Raw genomic sequence first — 18,166 nt, forward strand, 5'->3', positions numbered from 1 at the left:
TGTGGGAAATGCCACAGATGTCAAAAGTTTGGCCATGCCCAGAAACTATGTAAAGCTGAGTTTAAATGTTTGAAATATGGGTATAGTCACCCAACCAATATCTGCACAAAGCCGAAAACCACTTCGGTTAAATGTGCCAACCGCAGTGGCCTTCATCCTGCCAACTATAAGGGATGTATTCAGCACCCAAAGAACAGACAGATGGAGACAGCAAACAGTCCTCCTCCAGTACAAGAACACCAGAGGCCCCTGCACCACAGCGTGAGGCTCGGCTGCCACAGTTGGAGACCTGCAAAGATAGAGGAAGCCAAAAGCAAACAAGAAGTTATGCCAATGTGACCCGTACAAACAAATCAGCATCTACAAACCTGACAGCTGTTATTAAGGCCTCTCTAGCAAACATGCTACAAGACTTCAGCCTGTCAAACCCTTAAGCAACCTCCATTAAAAGATTTCTACGTGAAACACAGGCCATCCTCACAGCACTTATAGATGAGTGGAAACAAACTTATTCCAGCCTCTCTTCAGATCATGGCATGGAATGCAAATGGACTTAGAAACAAAATCCTGGAGCTCCAAGATTTCATCTACAGGTATCAACCAGATATACTAATTAGCGAGACACATCTAAGACCCTCAGACAACCCTAAAATAAGGGGTTATCTCCTATATAGAAACGACAGGTTAATCTGCAAAGGCGGCGGCACTGCCATCTTCATTAAAAATTACATCAAGCACTATTCTGTAAACAACCCTCCAACCGCTAACCTCGAGATCACAGGTGTGGAAGTATTCACCAGCTAGGATGGCAGACTGAAAAATCTACTAAGCTTACAACTCACCCCTAAAAACTATACTACACTCTGATCTAAATGCCATCTTAGGCACCAGAGAGTCCACCATTATTGCTGGGGATTTGAACTCCAAGCACCCTGCCTGGAATTGTAGAATCAGCAACAAGAATGGCAGCATCCTTTTCCAACTATAGGATCAAACTATGCTCTTGTGGCAGGCCCCACCGAACCAACTCATCTTAGTACGTTTGGCATGCTGACATCCTGGATATAGCTATCCTGCAAGATATTAAACTTCAATACAGCCTAAAATCATTAAATGAGTTATCATCTGATCACATCCCAATTCTACTACAGCTGGGAAAACAAGAATACCTGTCTCCTCCTTCTCGTTCCTATATATCGTGGGAAAGATTGCCAAATGTGTTCAGGGATTGTATTGGACCTGTTCCTCATATATGTACAAAAAAAGATATAGAATCTGCAGTTACAAGCCTCATCCAATAACTCCGCTATAACGGTAGCCACCTCCTACAAATCTGTCTCCAAGCCTGGTCGTTTGCCCGAAGACATTATGAACTTGATCAGAGAAAAAACAGAGCCAGGAAAAAGATTTCGTAACACTCGCGCCACAAGACAAAACAGTTCTAAATAGACTAAATGCGGCAGTGAGAGATGCACTCAAGGCTCACAGAGACCCAAGTATAGAAAGAAAAATTAGCCTTTATCTCACCTACTGATCACTCTGTCTGGGGAATACTGAGAAATGTCAGAAACAAAGACAGATCCGTTTCTCCAATATTTTCTGACCAGGGCCTTGTTCACAAAGATGTAGACAAGGTAGAAGCCATAGCAAAAAATTTAGAAGAGTAGTGCAAACCTTCGTATGAAAACCTAGACTTCGATCACATATATAAAATTCACAGACAGGTCAAACAGTCACTCAAACTTCCTGATACCAGTGCTGACCATATTGCACCCACATCACCTGCTGAAATATATGATATTAAAAATTTAAAGAACAAAAAAGCTCCTGGACCAGACGGCATCACAAACAGGGTGATGAAGCTGCTGTCCCAAAAAACTGTAGTGCACCTGACCATAATAATAAATGCAATCTTAAGATTTTTCTATTTTCCTTCCGCCAGGAAACTGGTTAATGTAATCCCTATACATAAGCCAGGTAAGGACCCACACTTACCTCAAAATTATCTTCCAATCAGTCTCATCTCTAACCTGGGTAAGGTTGCAAAAAAAGATCATCCTCTCACATTTTCAAGCTTCAGTAAATGAACTTGATATCCTTCCTAAAGAACAGTTCGGTTCTTGGCAACACCATAGTACTACCAAACAAATCCACAGAATTTTGGAATATATTACCACCAGCTACAACTGGCGTTGATATACGGGAGCTGATTTTCGTGATTTGACAAAGCATTTGACAAAATATGGCACTTCAGATTGCTACACAAACTTATCTCAGCTGGTATCTCACTTAAATGGTACATTTAGTTAGATCCTATCTACAGAACAAGAACCATGCAAGTCAAGATCAATGGTACTACCCCATCTCAGTGCCATATCTTGGTAGGAGTACTGGAAGGATCCCTACTGGCTCCATTGCTGTTCTCTATATACATGTCTGATATCCCACACGACCCAATCATCCATCATGGCCCTAGATGCTGATGACACAGCATTGTTAGCCAGATCTCTCAGACCATAGCTCATTACTAGAAAGCTTCAAGAAAATCTTCTAAAATTAGAGAGATTGTTCTCCAAATGGAGACTAGAAGTAACCCCCCCCCCAAAAAAAAAAAAAAATCTCAGCCATTCTCTTCACGAAAAGTTCGATATCTCCTGCAGGAGACTTCATACTATTCAATACCAAAATTCCCTGGCAGACAGAAACAAAATACCTTGGTGTCGTCCTCGACAAAAAATTAACTTTAATCAACACATCAAGGCTATGTGTGCAAAGGCACCTAAAGCCATCGCCCAGATCTACCCCCTAATTAACAAGAACAGCAAGCTAAATATCAGAATCAAGTTGCTTTTATACCAGCTGATTATTCTTCCTATAATCACTTATGCTCTTCTCCAGTCTGGAGCCACACCTCCACTACAAATATTATCAAACTGCAACATGTGCAAAACAAGTGCTTGCGAATGATCCTGAACGCCCCATGGTTCATCAGAAACAATCAATTTCATCGAGATACAAATATTCCTTATATTTTCTCTTTCCTACAATCTTTAGCAACGAAGTTCTCCTTAAAGACATCCATACACCCCAATGATCTAGTTCAGCAAGCTGTAGCATACGAGGCAACAGATATATTGAAATATAAAAGACAAAGCCATTTTAACTTTCTGTAGCAATGCATAATCTCCATGCCCATCCAGGGCGAGCAAATTGCTCATAAAACTCTACCCTCACTGTAACAGATAGCAGGGAATATGAAAAGCTTCTTGGTTCACCCATAAAGACATTAATGTCAATTGCCAATAATCAAATTGTTTAATATATTCTATTCTAATATATTATATTTTTTCTTTTCTCTTTATTATTTTTACCTTTTTTCTTTTATTTATTATGTTTTTTATTTAATTAATTTATTAATTTTATTTTTTATTATAATCATTTTTTCCACCAGAGGTCAGGCTAGAGTAAATGAAATGCCATGAGATTACATCAGCGTAAATAAAAAGTTTGAAGTGTATTTAGATTCGTCTTACTTTTTGTGTAGTGTTTTGTCATGTAGCTTGTACTGAAGTAGTGAAGCCGTACGTCATACACCTAATCTTTTCGGAACGTTTTTCTCACTAATACAAAAGTCTGGGAAATTGTTATCCTGAAGTGTATAAAATAAATTTATCTGTCATATTTTGATTAAATAATTATTTTTTGTACAGACTAATTAGGTTTATTCGTTTATTAGGTTTATTAAGCGTCTCCGTAGCGCAATTGGAAGAACGACGGTACATTGAACCCTTCGATTGGAACAAGCCTAAGTTCGATTCTCGTCGTGACAGGAAGAATCTTTATGTGGACTTTTTCAATCGAAGGTGAGTTAGCCGATCTCCTACGGTGGTAGCAGGGTTTATTCTCTCTGAAACTCGGGTTTTTCATCCTGCATACAGACAAATCAGCCCTTCAGAACACACGCAATTTACAGACAAAAAATACTAGTTGTGGTGGTGGGCGGTAGATGGCGTTAATGGAGATGATCGGTACTAGTAGTAGTAGTTAGGTGTTGTAGTGGAGAGAGTTGTATAGTAGGTATCCTCCTGCGATGAGTCTTCGGACTTCTTGGGGGTGTCACTAATAATAATAATAATAATAATTTCATGAATACGCGACTGTATACCAGGGCTGCCACTCACATTTTTCGAAATTCCCCAGATTAGACCTCAAAAATTCCCCAGGTAGTAATAACTAGGGCTCTGATTTTTAGGTCGTAAAAAAAGTGCAAAATATGCATCCAAGTATACACTAAAAACATTTAAAACATCCGAAAATCCCAAGTACTTGGGCCAGCCGATAGTTTTTTCAGCAAGAAACTCTATGGATTACGATGGATTTCGATCCGAGTTTCGTACCCGGCTATTAAAAACATAAAGGGATTTACCATCCCCCTTTCTATTAACATGTTCGCCTGTAAAATAACCTTTCGGCTTATTAAATTAGTAAAGTATACTTTCATTTTAAAAAAAAATCATAAGTTTATATTATACGAAGAATATATGCTTTACTTACTTTAACTGACATTTCCTCCCTCTTCTTCTTCGCCAATATCTTCTGATATTGATCACATTGCCTTTGCTGCTTTGCGGTATTAAGTCGATTTTTATATCTATTATGAACTATGTGACTTTCCAACTCCTTGATTAATGTTTTCGGTGGCTCCCAAGAAGTACACGTTGCATTTTGTCTAGCTAAGCACTGCTTAGGATTCTGTCTCTCACAGTTTCTGTTTTTAATGAATTAGCTAATTTTGTTTTTATACAATTCACTTGTGAGAAAATTCGTCCACGCATGCAGATGAATGCGGCAAAATAGTAAGATTTGTCATAAAATATCACAGTAAACCATATTTATTATTATTCATGTCATCTTTTATGTCAGTCAATGAATGCCAATATCTTTAGGAATTTGTAGATCTGATGATACGAGACGATAACTTCTCCGCTCATCATCTATTTGATTTAACCTAATAAAAGTTGCTAGGGTCACTAGCAACTTTTCGTCCAAGATTCGTAATTTTGCAACAATGCTATCTTCTTCGAAGACAAATCTTTTCTTTATTTGCGAACTAAGTTCTATAAGAACCTTTAAACAATCATTTTAAATCTCAACGAAATAGAGTTATCTTCGAAAAGGTTTCTAATCAAGTGCGCCATTGCTCTACCACTGAAGTAAATATCATTGACATTTTTATAGTTGTTTTGGTTTCTTGGATAAATTTCTGATAATTTAGCTATTCTTAAAATCTCATCTTTAATGAAGCAACTAAATAAATCGAGATATTCTGTTGATACATTTAGGAATAGTTGGTGTAACCTGAAATGCTCTGATTGAAAATCTATATTAAGTGTATTTACTTTTTCAAGACTATACTGAAGGGAAAAAAAAGCATTGGTCTGATTCCAAGGTCAGTAAGTGTATCATAAATTTTTTTGGTATTGTCAATTTTATCTGTCCTTGATTCATTTTTAAAGTATAGAACTAATGCATTATACTGTTCTAAAATAGTTGATACCACTTTTTCCCTCGACAGCCACTTCGGCTTCTTGAATCAACAAAATCTCTTTGCCGCTTAGCGCTGCCGGAGAAGTAGGAGGTTAAATCCTTTAGAAAAGCTTCTAAGTATGAGGGTAAAACACTGAGCAAATGAATTACAAACGCAACCCATCACAAAAATAGGTGGGACGTCATCTTTTAATAGTTTGTGAAATCCACTGTTAACGCCCATCATGGGGAAACAGTTATCACTACCAAACCCAATAATATTGCTAAGGGGAATGCCATGATCCAGCAGAAGAGTTTTGACGCACTGTAAAGTCTTTTAGCACTTCCGTCCTCTACACATACTATGTCTAGTAATGCATCAGCTACATCTATTTTATCTGTATCAAAATACCATACAACAACAGCCAAGATTTGAGTGACGGAGATATCTGTATCTCATCTATTATAATTGAAAATTTTGATTCTTGCATATTTCAGTAAGTTGAGACTTTTCATGGAATTATATTCCATTCTGAATAACATAAGAAAGTTTAGTTTTCTTCATTGCCAACTTTCCAGCAATTTGGCTATCCGGAAATGCGCGTTTATACATCGTTACAAATTGATCAACATGAGAAAATAAGACGTTATGCTCAGAAAAATGAAGCTAGCAATTATTAACTCACTCCTAGCTAATTGTTTATCATCTGTTGACGCTTTCTTATTAAGAAATTGAGTAATAACAGCTGTCGACTTAGCAGACTGATAATTACTTTTATGTTTGGATGAATCTTTATGCTTTATTAGTGCAGATTTGTTTGCGTTTTTAAATGCGATATTACAACACTTACAGTAACTGATATCTTGATGCAGCCAATCTTTTAATTCAAGATATTTTAACCAATCTTCTTTAAATGCTTGAGAATACCACTTCTGTTTTTTATTTGATGGCTCCATATGGTTGGATTGGAAGTACAATAAATATGAAAATAAGTAAAAATAAATCTGATAAATAAAGGTTTATTTATCAAAAAATAAAATTCGTGAATATAATAGTAAAATATCCTGAAAGCTGTCACAAGTATATATGAAAATAATCAAATACAAATAAGATTAAAGCATGAGCTATCATATACAAGAGAGATAAACCAAGGGGTCCGACAGGGATGTCCCCTCTCAGCAACTCTTTTTAATATCTACTTAAATGAAATAATAATAAAATGGAGTAAAAATTGACATCAAGGAATTAAACTTTCACCTACAGTTAATTTAAACACTCTCCTCTTTGCAGACGACCAAATAATAATTACAAATTCTGAAGATAACTTACAGAAAGCTATTTTAAATCTAAATGAGATATCCAAAGATTATGGTATGATAATATCAACGGAAAAATCAAAAACTATGGCCTTTAAAGGACAAGATCCAGAAAGAACTAAAATAGTATTAGATAACAAGATCTTAGAACAGGTGAATTCATTTAACTACCTAGGATGTATGATCACTTATGAAAATGAAAAAGATATAAACATAAAAATTGCAAAATATTTAAAAATAACAGGAGTAATTAACTCTATATTTAAAAAAAACCTAGTTCAAAAACAAACCAGGCTAAAAGTATACAATACATTAGCCCTACCGGTCTTAATGTATGGAAGCGAAATCTGGACAACAAAACAAAAAGACAAACAAAGATTAACAACAGCAGAAATGAAGTTTATGAGAAAAACTGCAAAGTATACCCTATTTGATCACAAAAGAAACGAAAATATTATGAAAGAATTAAACCAAGAACCAGTAATTGAAAAAATTAAAAAATATAAACATAGATGGATGGAACACGTTCAAAGAATGAAAACAGAAAGATTACCAAAACAAGCCTTAGTTCAAGCCATTAGGAAAAAGAAAACCAGGACGTCCTCTTAAACGATTCAACGATGACTTCTAAGGCCGGAACAGGCCATACTAGGCCTAAATCCTACGTATGATGATGATGATGATGAATAGTAAAATATAATAGTAAAATAGTAAAATTCAAACTTTTGTTCAAATTTCCCAAGATTTTGGGAGTTTTTTTTTTATTAAAAATCCTTAGATCCCTAGGGTAGCGGCTAAATTCCCTAGATCTTGGGGAAAATCCCAAGGAGTGGCAGCCCTGCTGTATACATAGAGGGATTCCAATTTAAGCATGCACGCTAATGTTTTTTTTTATATTTTTTTTATTTCATATTGTTGTAAAATGATAGGTAAAACGAAATATTTATATATTAAAAAATTATCTACTTTGGCATACATGTTATTTTATAGATGTGTTATATCCTAATGTCTCTATCTCACACCAAACTGTCAGATCAAAAACCCTCATTATCTTCTATGTTTGTTGGTCGAAGTTCTTCAGCTATCATTAGTAATGCCCCTCCTTCTGCCTTATTTCCTCGCTAATCTCTGAAAATACAATATCCCTTACAGTCTATCCCTATAAATAACAATATCATATGTAAACTAGATGTTGCTGATGCCAATAATTTTGGGCCAAGTCATGCTGACCAATACCAAAAACTCCATTTTCTTTCTGATATTTCTGGCATTTATGTATATGCATTTCAGCATTTCATTGGACCCATAATTAGCCTTGTGTAATGTCATTACTAACCCATTCATATTCAAAACGTAGGAAACTGCACTCACCCATTCACGATTGTTTCTGTGCTCACACTCACTTGCCCTAAGAGTGGCTAGACATGTACATGCTTCCCTTAATTTGTACTTCCAACTCCTCAGTGAGTAACACTTTCTCCAAACATCTAACTCTAAAACCATTCAAATGGCATATTCAGGTGTATACAAGTCCTTTTGTCCATCATATTCACTCCATACATCTACGAACAGCACACCATTCGTCCCGCCCAATCTTTTCATTGATTCATTAGCAAACATGGCCCTCCTCAATTCTGTCCTATCGTATCGAGCAGCAGACTCACAATCATTGCTTTCTCATTCTTAATTTTCGCCCCTTTTCACAACTATTTCATATCTTATCTAATTGGATATATTTCACCTAGCAAATCATTTGTTCCTGCCAAAACAATCAACTTTCACTTTTCCCTTCTGAAAACAGCTGCACTCATATCCTTGATCTCTACACCTGGTAAACATGCTTTTGTCACTTTCTCATTAAGTACACCTATTATCATCAAATTTCCATACAGTAACTTCACTTTACTCCCAGGTTCTTGTATTTTTATAATTTTGCCATTCAGGTTTTCTTTCATTCCCTTCCCTGCTGTATACTACTACACAGCAATTGTTTCTCCAGTCACTTGAGCTCACATTTTGTCCTATGTAGAGGATTCCACATAAGTATGCTATTTCACTCCTCCCTTTTGCATCCTCATCCACATTACTTTCTGTCGTATTGTTGATATCTCATTCATATTTCATATCACTATAATTCACTCCTTCTAGTTCATTATCTACAACACTTTTACTGTCCTAACTTACATCATTAATATCAGTTACTTGATTCTCCCACTTTAGACATAGCTAACATATCTTGCACTTGCTTGCAAAACATTTACGACACACTCTCACTTTTATTTCACAAACCAATTGCTATTGGCAATGAGTACATTGAACCTAGACACTACATCACACGAAATCCCTCATATTGAAATAATTGAAACTCTTTGCAATATATGTTCATTCATTTAAAAGTGAAGAAACCAAATGCACGAAAGTCATATGTGGCTTGATATATGCCTTATATAATATTACTATGATTTTCTCCTTCCTTCCTTTCTTCCTTCCAATCTGATGAAGACAACCTTCTCAACTTTCATGTCACCAAAACAAACTGCTATCCTATTTCTTACACGAAGCTTTGCACAAGAAAATCGACCGTAGTACCCACATTATTTCAGACAGTAAAATATCTTATTAAGGTTAGGTGCCAAGAGATGGCAGCACTTGTTTGCCAGCCTCTTAATCGGCGGCTGCTATAATTAGTGATAGACATGGGCCAGCTATCTCTGATTGGCTACCGATGGAGATTGAACTGCCCACTCAGTCTCCGAAAGCTAGATAAGGTATAAAGGCCTCGCCTACTCCCTATTTTTTTTTCAAACTTTGCGCATTAACTCCCTTGTCCTTTGATAAACTCTGTTCTCTAAACAAGACCAGATTTCTCTTCAGCTTACACTTTTTCACTCGCGTTGCCAAATATGTTCCATTCAAACCCTCTGCATCCAAAAAACTGACAGTCTTTTCTGATCATGACATTACTTCTCATCTATATAAAGGTAAATTTCGCTACAGAAGTCAATGAACTCAATTTTGTAATGTTGTTTCCACATTGAGGGGACACCAAAAATTTACCTAAAAATTCGTGCAGCTGTTCAGAAGAGGATAGTTGGATTAAATGATTACGCCCGCTTCTCTTCTTCCTCAGTAATCAATCCAATTATTTTCACGTAGAGTTGCATTGCCTTTTCGTGTGCACTGCTCTAATGATTTCTTCCATCATTCCTGCACTTTCCTGTTAGCTTGTAAAATTGAAGGCAGATACTAGTCGTCAACATTCATTTTGAATTTCACATTCAAATACTGATCATTCATCTCTTTTGTTAATCATGCCTCGATCCTCTCGAACGTCTTCCTGACATTGTGTGTCTAAGACATACAAGGTACAGCTGTTCAAGAAGGAAATACAGTATGACGCAAAAAAGAACAGTGTTGAATAACTACAACGATATATGTTGTGGTTTAAGCGGATTTATTAAGAATGAAATGTACAAATCATCATGTTTACATATGATAATATGTACATTTAGAACAATCGGTAGAATCTTGGTCGATTAGAGCATTACCAACGGTAAACTATGCGTGAATAGGCACCTTTTCTTTCAAGACAGGTTTTTTTTTTAGTGCATATGAAGGTTCTCTGTTATCTTGAAAAACAAGGTTTGAGATATCTGCTGGACATAGAGTGCAATTTTATCCCTTACATCATTAAGGTTTGAAGGAGGGTCATGGTGCAATACCCGTTCCTTCAAATATCCCAAATATAAAGGCATAAAATGATGTGAGATCAGGAGAATGTGAAAGGTATGGGAATTCTGTGAACCTGAAAGTGAGCCTCCTGGTGAGGTGTTCTGATAAATATGCTCTAGAACCATATGATGTGTCGCAGGTTGCTCTACACTGTTGGAATACCTGTGCACGAAATAGATTTTTTTTTTTTGCACGACACATCCTATGCAAATCCTGGGCATCTGAAACAAAACATTCTCGATGTAGTATTCGTTATTCACAGTTACGATTACACAATCCTCTTCAATGAAGTAGGGCCAAATTATGCCACAGCCAGTAACTGCACATCATGTGATGACCTTCTCGCTGTGAAGAAGTTTCTCTTGGACAAATTCAGGTCTTAAGAAATTTGTAGGTTCGTCTCTTTACAGGACTGCTTAGATTGAATGCTTCATTCGAGAACCAGACATTCTGGTGGAAGGACGGATCCTCATAGACTTTGGTCAGCATGCGTGCACAGTATTCCCATCGTACAGAGTAACCTCTTTCTGTTGAACACTAACCCACCTGAATGAACGTACAAAAAGGCACCGAGCTCTTTAAGAATTCTCTGTAGTGACTGACCGCCTCGGTATCCCAAGTATTGCCGCTATTCGGCATTACCTGCATTTCTGACACTTGCTCCAGCTCACGCCCATTATTCTCATCTGTGTTAACAGTTCGTGGTCACTCTCCCAGTGTCCAATGCATTGAGGGAGAACATTTCTGATACGTTAGACCCTTTCCATTAAGGCAATGATGGCATTATTGTTTGGGAAAACTTTTACGGAAAGGACGAACAAAGTGCCCACAAACATTTCATAGGCTTGGACAATTTAAACTACCAACTCAGTATGAACGAAAATAATGCTCAACAATAAACGGCTTTTCTTCCAACGTCAACAGCATTCATATAGCTAATAGCTAGTGTTGAGATTGACTTCCTGATGACAAGAATAATAGCTTCAGAAAAGCAATCAGAATAGCCTTCACAGTTGCTGTGATTTGCTCTATTTGTTCCTTAGCCTTCAATTTTTTCATTCAACTGAAATTATTTTCTCAAATCTTGTAGCGTTTCATATGCTTCCCTATATTATCTCTGTGTGTGTGTGTGTGTGTGTGTGTGACTACATGCAAGGAAGTAAAGACTTTTCTTCATTGGCGATTATTAAAGTCCATAATTCTAATTGGTTTCTTTTTTCGAATACCGCTGACCATGTTAAAACAGTAACAAAGCTGCTTGTAGCCAACGATATAAAATAAATCATCTTTCCATTTAGGATCTCCAATAATTTTTCTATACCTCTAACCCTAAGCATCTTTTCTTAATTAATTTTCCTTCCAGGTACACTGCTGAGGTGAATGCTCTTAGTGGTAATTCAGATCACAATCAAATTCTCGCTTCATCTCTTGTGAAACGTCCTCTCAATCGTTCACTATCTTGTATAGTTTGGCATTAGAACAATGCCAAGTAAGAAGATCATGACTTACTCCACTTTTCCACGGTCAGACTACTGTTAACGGGAAAAAGTATTCCATTTTTCACATCGAAATACTGCGATTGTGATCTTATGCTTAGAAATTATCCATGTAAAGCAGGTTCATTTCTTGCTCTGTTAAAAATTCATACCCTATATATCCAAACCACGGTTTCTCGAAATGGAAATGGCTTGAGATTTTTTTTCCCCACAAAAGTTTCGTTTACAGCTGCTACTGGCGCCTGCAAAACTTGCAAAATAATCATTTAAGACTGTCAAACTGTACTGCGAAAACTCGCCACCTGTGCCAGTACGGGTCGTTTATGCCAAACGACCTCTGTCCTTTGGCATAACCTTTGTCCATCTGTACTTTCATCTCTTTCTCACCTAAATGGTTGCATTGTAACTTCATCCAAAGATCAGGCTAAACTCCTAGTATTTTTCCTCATCCAACTCCTACAGAGATAAGGGCAAACCACTTCCTCCTTTACCTGGAATATTACATCGTGTGCCTGTTGTTGCTTCATCAGAAGAATCTTGAACAACGTAAATATCAAGAATGCTTCCTGTTTTAATGTAATCCCACCATATGTATCCAAGATCCAAGAGATGTGCTAATGAATTAACACATACTCTTTATCATGTATATATTATTTTATACACAGCCAGCATCCATTCGAGAGCAAGGTTTCGAGTTGGCAGTGGGCCAGTAGATATGTGAGGAACATTACATCTCAAGAAGGAACTTCTCAAATAGACAACTGGGGAAGAAACATTAAAGTAATCAACGATTACTTTGAAACATAAAATATATGTTGATAAACTGTATAAGTCAATGCACGAATGGTTCGACTACAATGACGAGGAGAATTAGTGGCTTGACCTCAAAAGTTCAGTCTGAAAACTAATATTCAATCGATATATTTTTTCTTCACATGGAGGCTGCCATGGGAAAGACTTTGCCACTAGATTTCATGTCCTTATTAAATTATATGGTCAAAATTAATCAAATCAAACAGCTATATTGCCGCTTTTTTGCATCCTTACACGAAAATATAGGATCAAAACATGAGTCTTTGCTATTCCACACTGAAGTTTGTTGGTTGTCCAAAGGCAGAGTTTTGACAACAGTTCAGAGAAGAATTGAAATTTTTTTATGAATGACTCTCATGATTTACTAATTTTAAACGGCGACTATTAGTTTCGAAACCCGGCATAGCTATCGTATATATTTAACCATCTGAACGAACTTAATCGAAAAACACAAGGACCAAACAAAATGTTTTACCTTGTACAGATAAAGTTAATGGACTGAAAATTAAAATCCCTCTAAGGAAAAATGAAGTTACTAATGGTTCACTTTGAATGTTAAATCTCTCTTTTAATTTTAATCCTAGCGAAGGACTATTAGCCCTTGTAGTGCAACACCTAAACATTCTTCAGGAGTAGCTCCGTTTTAATTTTGACTAAACCATAACGCAAAAGTTCGATTGGACTCAAAATCTGTTTACATTGGAGGTGTTACGAATAATAATAATAATAATAATTAAAATTCAATTTAAAGACTCTCAGTTATCTGTAATCTGGTTGACTGCTAAAGAAAAGTTTTAGTCAATTGCAGAAAGAGTAATTAAGATGCTCTTACTATTTGCTACAACCTATGTCTGTGAACAATCTTTCTCGTCAAATGCCACAATCAAGAATTTGAAGCGGTCGTATTTATATTCATGAAAGGTGTCCAAATACTTTTGTCAACATAACGTATATATACCAACAGGCTCCCATCCCTAGTTTCAGGTTCGGATTTAAGGCTGTTGTAATCCCTATACTATAAAAGGGCTCTCTACTGAGTAAATTTTAGGTTATCTATACCAAGGTATAGATAACCTAAAACGCCCTGAGATATCGAGGTTTGTTTTGACAGAACCTTTATCAGGGCATATCAATCAATTGTGAGTCAACCGGTCTCGAATGTAGATGGATGGCTTTTCTCCCAGAATCTCAGGATTTCGTCCCTCACAAAAAAACAGACAAATTGGCCCTGTGAACACACATATTTACAGACATCAAATACTATTGGACAAGGAAAGCAACGAGGAGTCACCTAATTCTATAAATTTCCTTAGCGTAACTATCCAGCAAACAGTAGGTTAAGGGAAAAAAAAACAATTTACTGAGGTGGTGCCCGGCCCCTGTAATGTGAGGCCTCAAGCTGTAGCTTGTGCGTAAATATGGCTCTGCTTAGTAGTCACTGCAAGTTGATTCAAAGGTTACTGACCATTTCTACACTTCGGAGAAGAGTACAGATAACCGCTTCTAAGTACAGAAGTAACTTCTAAGTAACGGCTTCTATGTTTTGTTCTTAAACCCTGAGATATTTGCCTGAAATAGTTCTACTCCTAGTTTTTTCTGATTTTCCGGATTAAAACCTTAAATTCTGAGAAGAGGATAAAAAAATTTCACCTACTTGCTAGCATTAAAGCTGATGGTTCCTCCCGTATGGTGGTATCTAGGCACAATTTTCTGTATCCATAATAAAATACTGTACTATATTCAAAAACCAGAAAACTTTAAAAATTACTCTGATATTTTTTATATTTACTATATAAGTTTTTTTTTGTGTGATTTAGACGAATTACATACAATATTAAATTGTGTGATACTCGTACATTTACGATTGCTGGCCCATTAAATCTCACTTCAGCATCACATCGTAGTCGATCACTGTGAAGAACAAATGGTTACCTAGTCATTGAAAATATGGAAATACAACTGACTGGCTTTGCTTTTATTGTCACCACTAGAACACTGAAAGGCTTACTTTACAATAAACGTTAAAGTGTCAAATCACGGGACACAGATTTATAATGATAAATAGGTACCATCTAAAAGCGCTCTTACAGATATTCTGTTGTTATGGAATTGATTCGAGCTTCAGCATAAACGGATCTCTGATGGAGTAATGATTAATTGATATGAAGGAGTGATTTCCTGAAATCTGGTGATGTCCTGAATTACAACACTTTATATCAACTTTCAGCTGAGATAAAAATGAAAATTCACAAAATCCTACTTTGTTTATTATATATTAGATAGAGGGCTCTTCCTGTAGAGAACAAATGTGATTTAGGTTGTGATGGAATCAGCAGTGATTTGGTAATATTCGGCATGAGGTAATGTAATATTCAGAAAAAGAAGCGTTATGCAAAATATACGAAAACTTGCATGTCACTAATTATATCATTATATATATAGAAATAAAATGTCATACATTTCTATGTTGCCATAATTGTGATACGGGATGATGTAAATAACATTTTTTGTGAGCACGTGGCTGTACGTTCAAACCAACATAAACGGAAATATATCGTTCAATTCGGTTGATGTTTAATGAAATTGGTGATACTAAGTTCAAAGTTTTTGCCTTCGATATTTGAAGATTTTCAGCAAGAGATAAGTATTTGACGACACTACTGAGAAATGCACTTTTTATAGGATTGATAGGCATTGCGGGGTAAAGAAATAAAAAAAAATTAAATGTTTTGACTAGTATAAAACGTATATGGTTGTATGTTTCGAAGTTTAATGGACACAAAATGCTATTTTCACAATAACTAAATGTTTTCACTGGTATAGCAGTCGTCATCAGAAACAAGTATAAAGAAATAAAATATCCTGCAGAAATTATTCAAATCAGTTACTATATTAGAAATATCTAGAATGAGGGTGGGGGGGGGGTAAAATTTCATGCGATAAGTCAAGTAATAGAAAAGGCTGTCAAATTTTAAATCTTAATAATCACATTGGAACACCTGTCTATGTGGTGACATAAGAGTCCTGGATAAGATTACAATTAGATAACACTATAAATACCAAAAGTCTTATTTTTGTGTATTAATGTCCACATCCCATTTGCTGAATTAGAAACTTTTATTTGATATTGTTGGACCTCCTTTAGCCCAAATTACCACACATATGCAGTTTGGTATAGATTCCACAAGTTGTTGAATTGCATCTATGTCTACAACATATTAGAGAGTCCTTTAACTGGCTCAGCTTTGATGGAAGAGGACTTTCCTCCTGGATATGTTTTTCTAACATGACCCTTAAATTATCAATAGTGTTCACATCCAGGCTTTGTGGTGGCCAGGGAAGATGGTGTAAGTCACTGAACCACTGCTGAGCAATTCTTGTGCAATAAAAAATTCACCTGCTGGATAAAAATTCAACATTGCAGGATGGACTTCATCAGCAACAACATTTGGATATTCCTTGGAGGACACCTAACCTTCCAGCAATATCATAGGACCCATTCTGTGTCAGTAAAACATGCCTCACATAGTGACATCACCTCCAGACCTTGAGTTGTTTATATACAAGGCATGCTGGGTTAATTACTTTATGGGGCTCCCTCCCCACTCTCTGCCTACTGTTAGTGCAGAACAAAGGTGTATTGTGACTCATCGGACTACTTGGCTTTTTCGTGTTCCAGTGTCTAGTCATGGTGTCCCTGGCTACGGTTTGTCTACAGTGGTGTCCCACTGTAGACAAACTTTCCAGTTCTTTATAAAAATCATTGGTTTTCGTATAGGCATGAGACTGCCAGTAGTGATCCTCTTCAGTCCTCTGTGCAAAGTTTGGTGAGATTTAGGTTTGGAGCCACCTTTATTAATACCTTGGTCAATTGCTGCTCACAGAAAGTTCTGTTTGTTCATGCAAGTCTTCTCAGATGATGGCAATTTCATTCCTGACACTCTTTTAGGACCACAGTTACACCTCTTAGACAAGCAATACAGATTACTTCTCCATTGATTAAATTCATGGAATATCTCACCTTTTGAGAAACCAGTCAACTCTGCTGTTTTCAAAATTATGGCTCCAGCTAGATGAGCATCCTCAATAAGCCTTTATTGAACTCAGAAAAATCCTTTGTTTTTTTCCATTGTGAACAACACTATTGATGATTAGTGACTAGCAGCATTCTTAATTAAATAGTTGCCTAGAACATGTGGTGATGCATATGACCAAGTATTTTGTATGTATGCTACGTAAGTGACGTTGACATCTTCATAAAGGTTTCTAATTTAGTGACCAATATGTGTCTGTTGGTAGGCCAATGAATAGATAATTTGATGACCAATATTGGTACTTTTTCAAGCACCACTTCAAGTCTAATAAACAGGATGGTGGTGGGTCTCCCACCTGTCAATAACAATTATCTGCTTCCCACAGTAATTAAAAGGAATTACTAAAGTAACTCAGAAGTTTGATAAGAATCAAAAATAATACAAAATGGTCATATGTTTAGGCTAAGTACTGGGTAGAAAGAATTCGTTCTGCCTGGCCAAACAGTCAGTGGTGACTTTTATCTCGTAGTTTTGAAGTGATTGATAGCGAGAATTCGTCGTGTACAGCATGAATATCGTGACGACCGACCATTCGTCAAAACACACTGTCACTCTTGGCACATAACTCGGCTTCTAATGAAACAAATGTCATAAACAGTTGACACAATGTAAAAACTCGATGTAGCTTAAAATTATTAAAGCACTTTACATCGATTTTTTACATAGATCAAGTCCCATGAGAACTGTAAATAACCTTGTTTGTTTCTATGTATATTTGCAAAATATTGATGTAGTTACCCTGTGGGAACTGAATGTATTTACCGTTTTAACATCAAAAACAAAGGCAATGCTTTGCCATCGGAGAACTTTGTATATAGTTATGTGTAAGAGCACAGGGAAGTTGTTTACTAGTTTTGTATATATGAGTTGCTTACAAACTCTGCACTAACACCTTTGACGATAGTATCTAAGGGTGCCGCTAGGTTTAGAGAAGTTTCCGCGACCCAAAAGGAGAAAAGTATCAAAGAGGTCCGCTAGTTTTAGAGACAAGTTTCCGTGCCTGACAAAATACGATCAAAAGATTGCATGGAGGAGAACAAAGAGCAGGTCACACTAAAAAGAGTATGAAAGAGTCATGCTGAATTCTTCGGGGTTACTACCCTTAGTGCAGGCCTGAAGATCGCAAAATAAAAGGAGACTGAGTGGAGCATAAGGGGCTTCCAGACGTCAAGAGAGAGTCATCAGAAG

The 18,166-nt window shown here is 36.4% G+C and overlaps 1 protein-coding gene across 1 annotated transcript in view; it reads left to right on the plus strand.

The window, feature by feature from the left end:
* The first annotated feature begins 14,843 nt into the window (after nt 1–14,843).
* LOC150108186 (large ribosomal subunit protein eL19-like) overlaps nt 14,844–18,166 on the plus strand; it is a 91,259-nt gene continuing 87,936 nt past the window's right edge. The window contains exon 1 of the mRNA XM_090415641.1: nt 14,844–15,244. Coding sequence (XP_090271767.1) covers nt 15,240–15,244 — 5 coding nt within the window. The 5' untranslated portion in view covers nt 14,844–15,239. The remainder of the gene's footprint in view (nt 15,245–18,166) is intronic.

The sequence above is a fragment of the Typopeltis vanoorti genome, chromosome 3 (assembly GCF_054136105.1).
Source record: "Typopeltis vanoorti isolate ZY-2024b chromosome 3, IOZ_Tvanoo_1.0, whole genome shotgun sequence".
Lineage (NCBI taxonomy): Eukaryota > Metazoa > Arthropoda > Arachnida > Uropygi > Thelyphonidae > Typopeltis > Typopeltis vanoorti.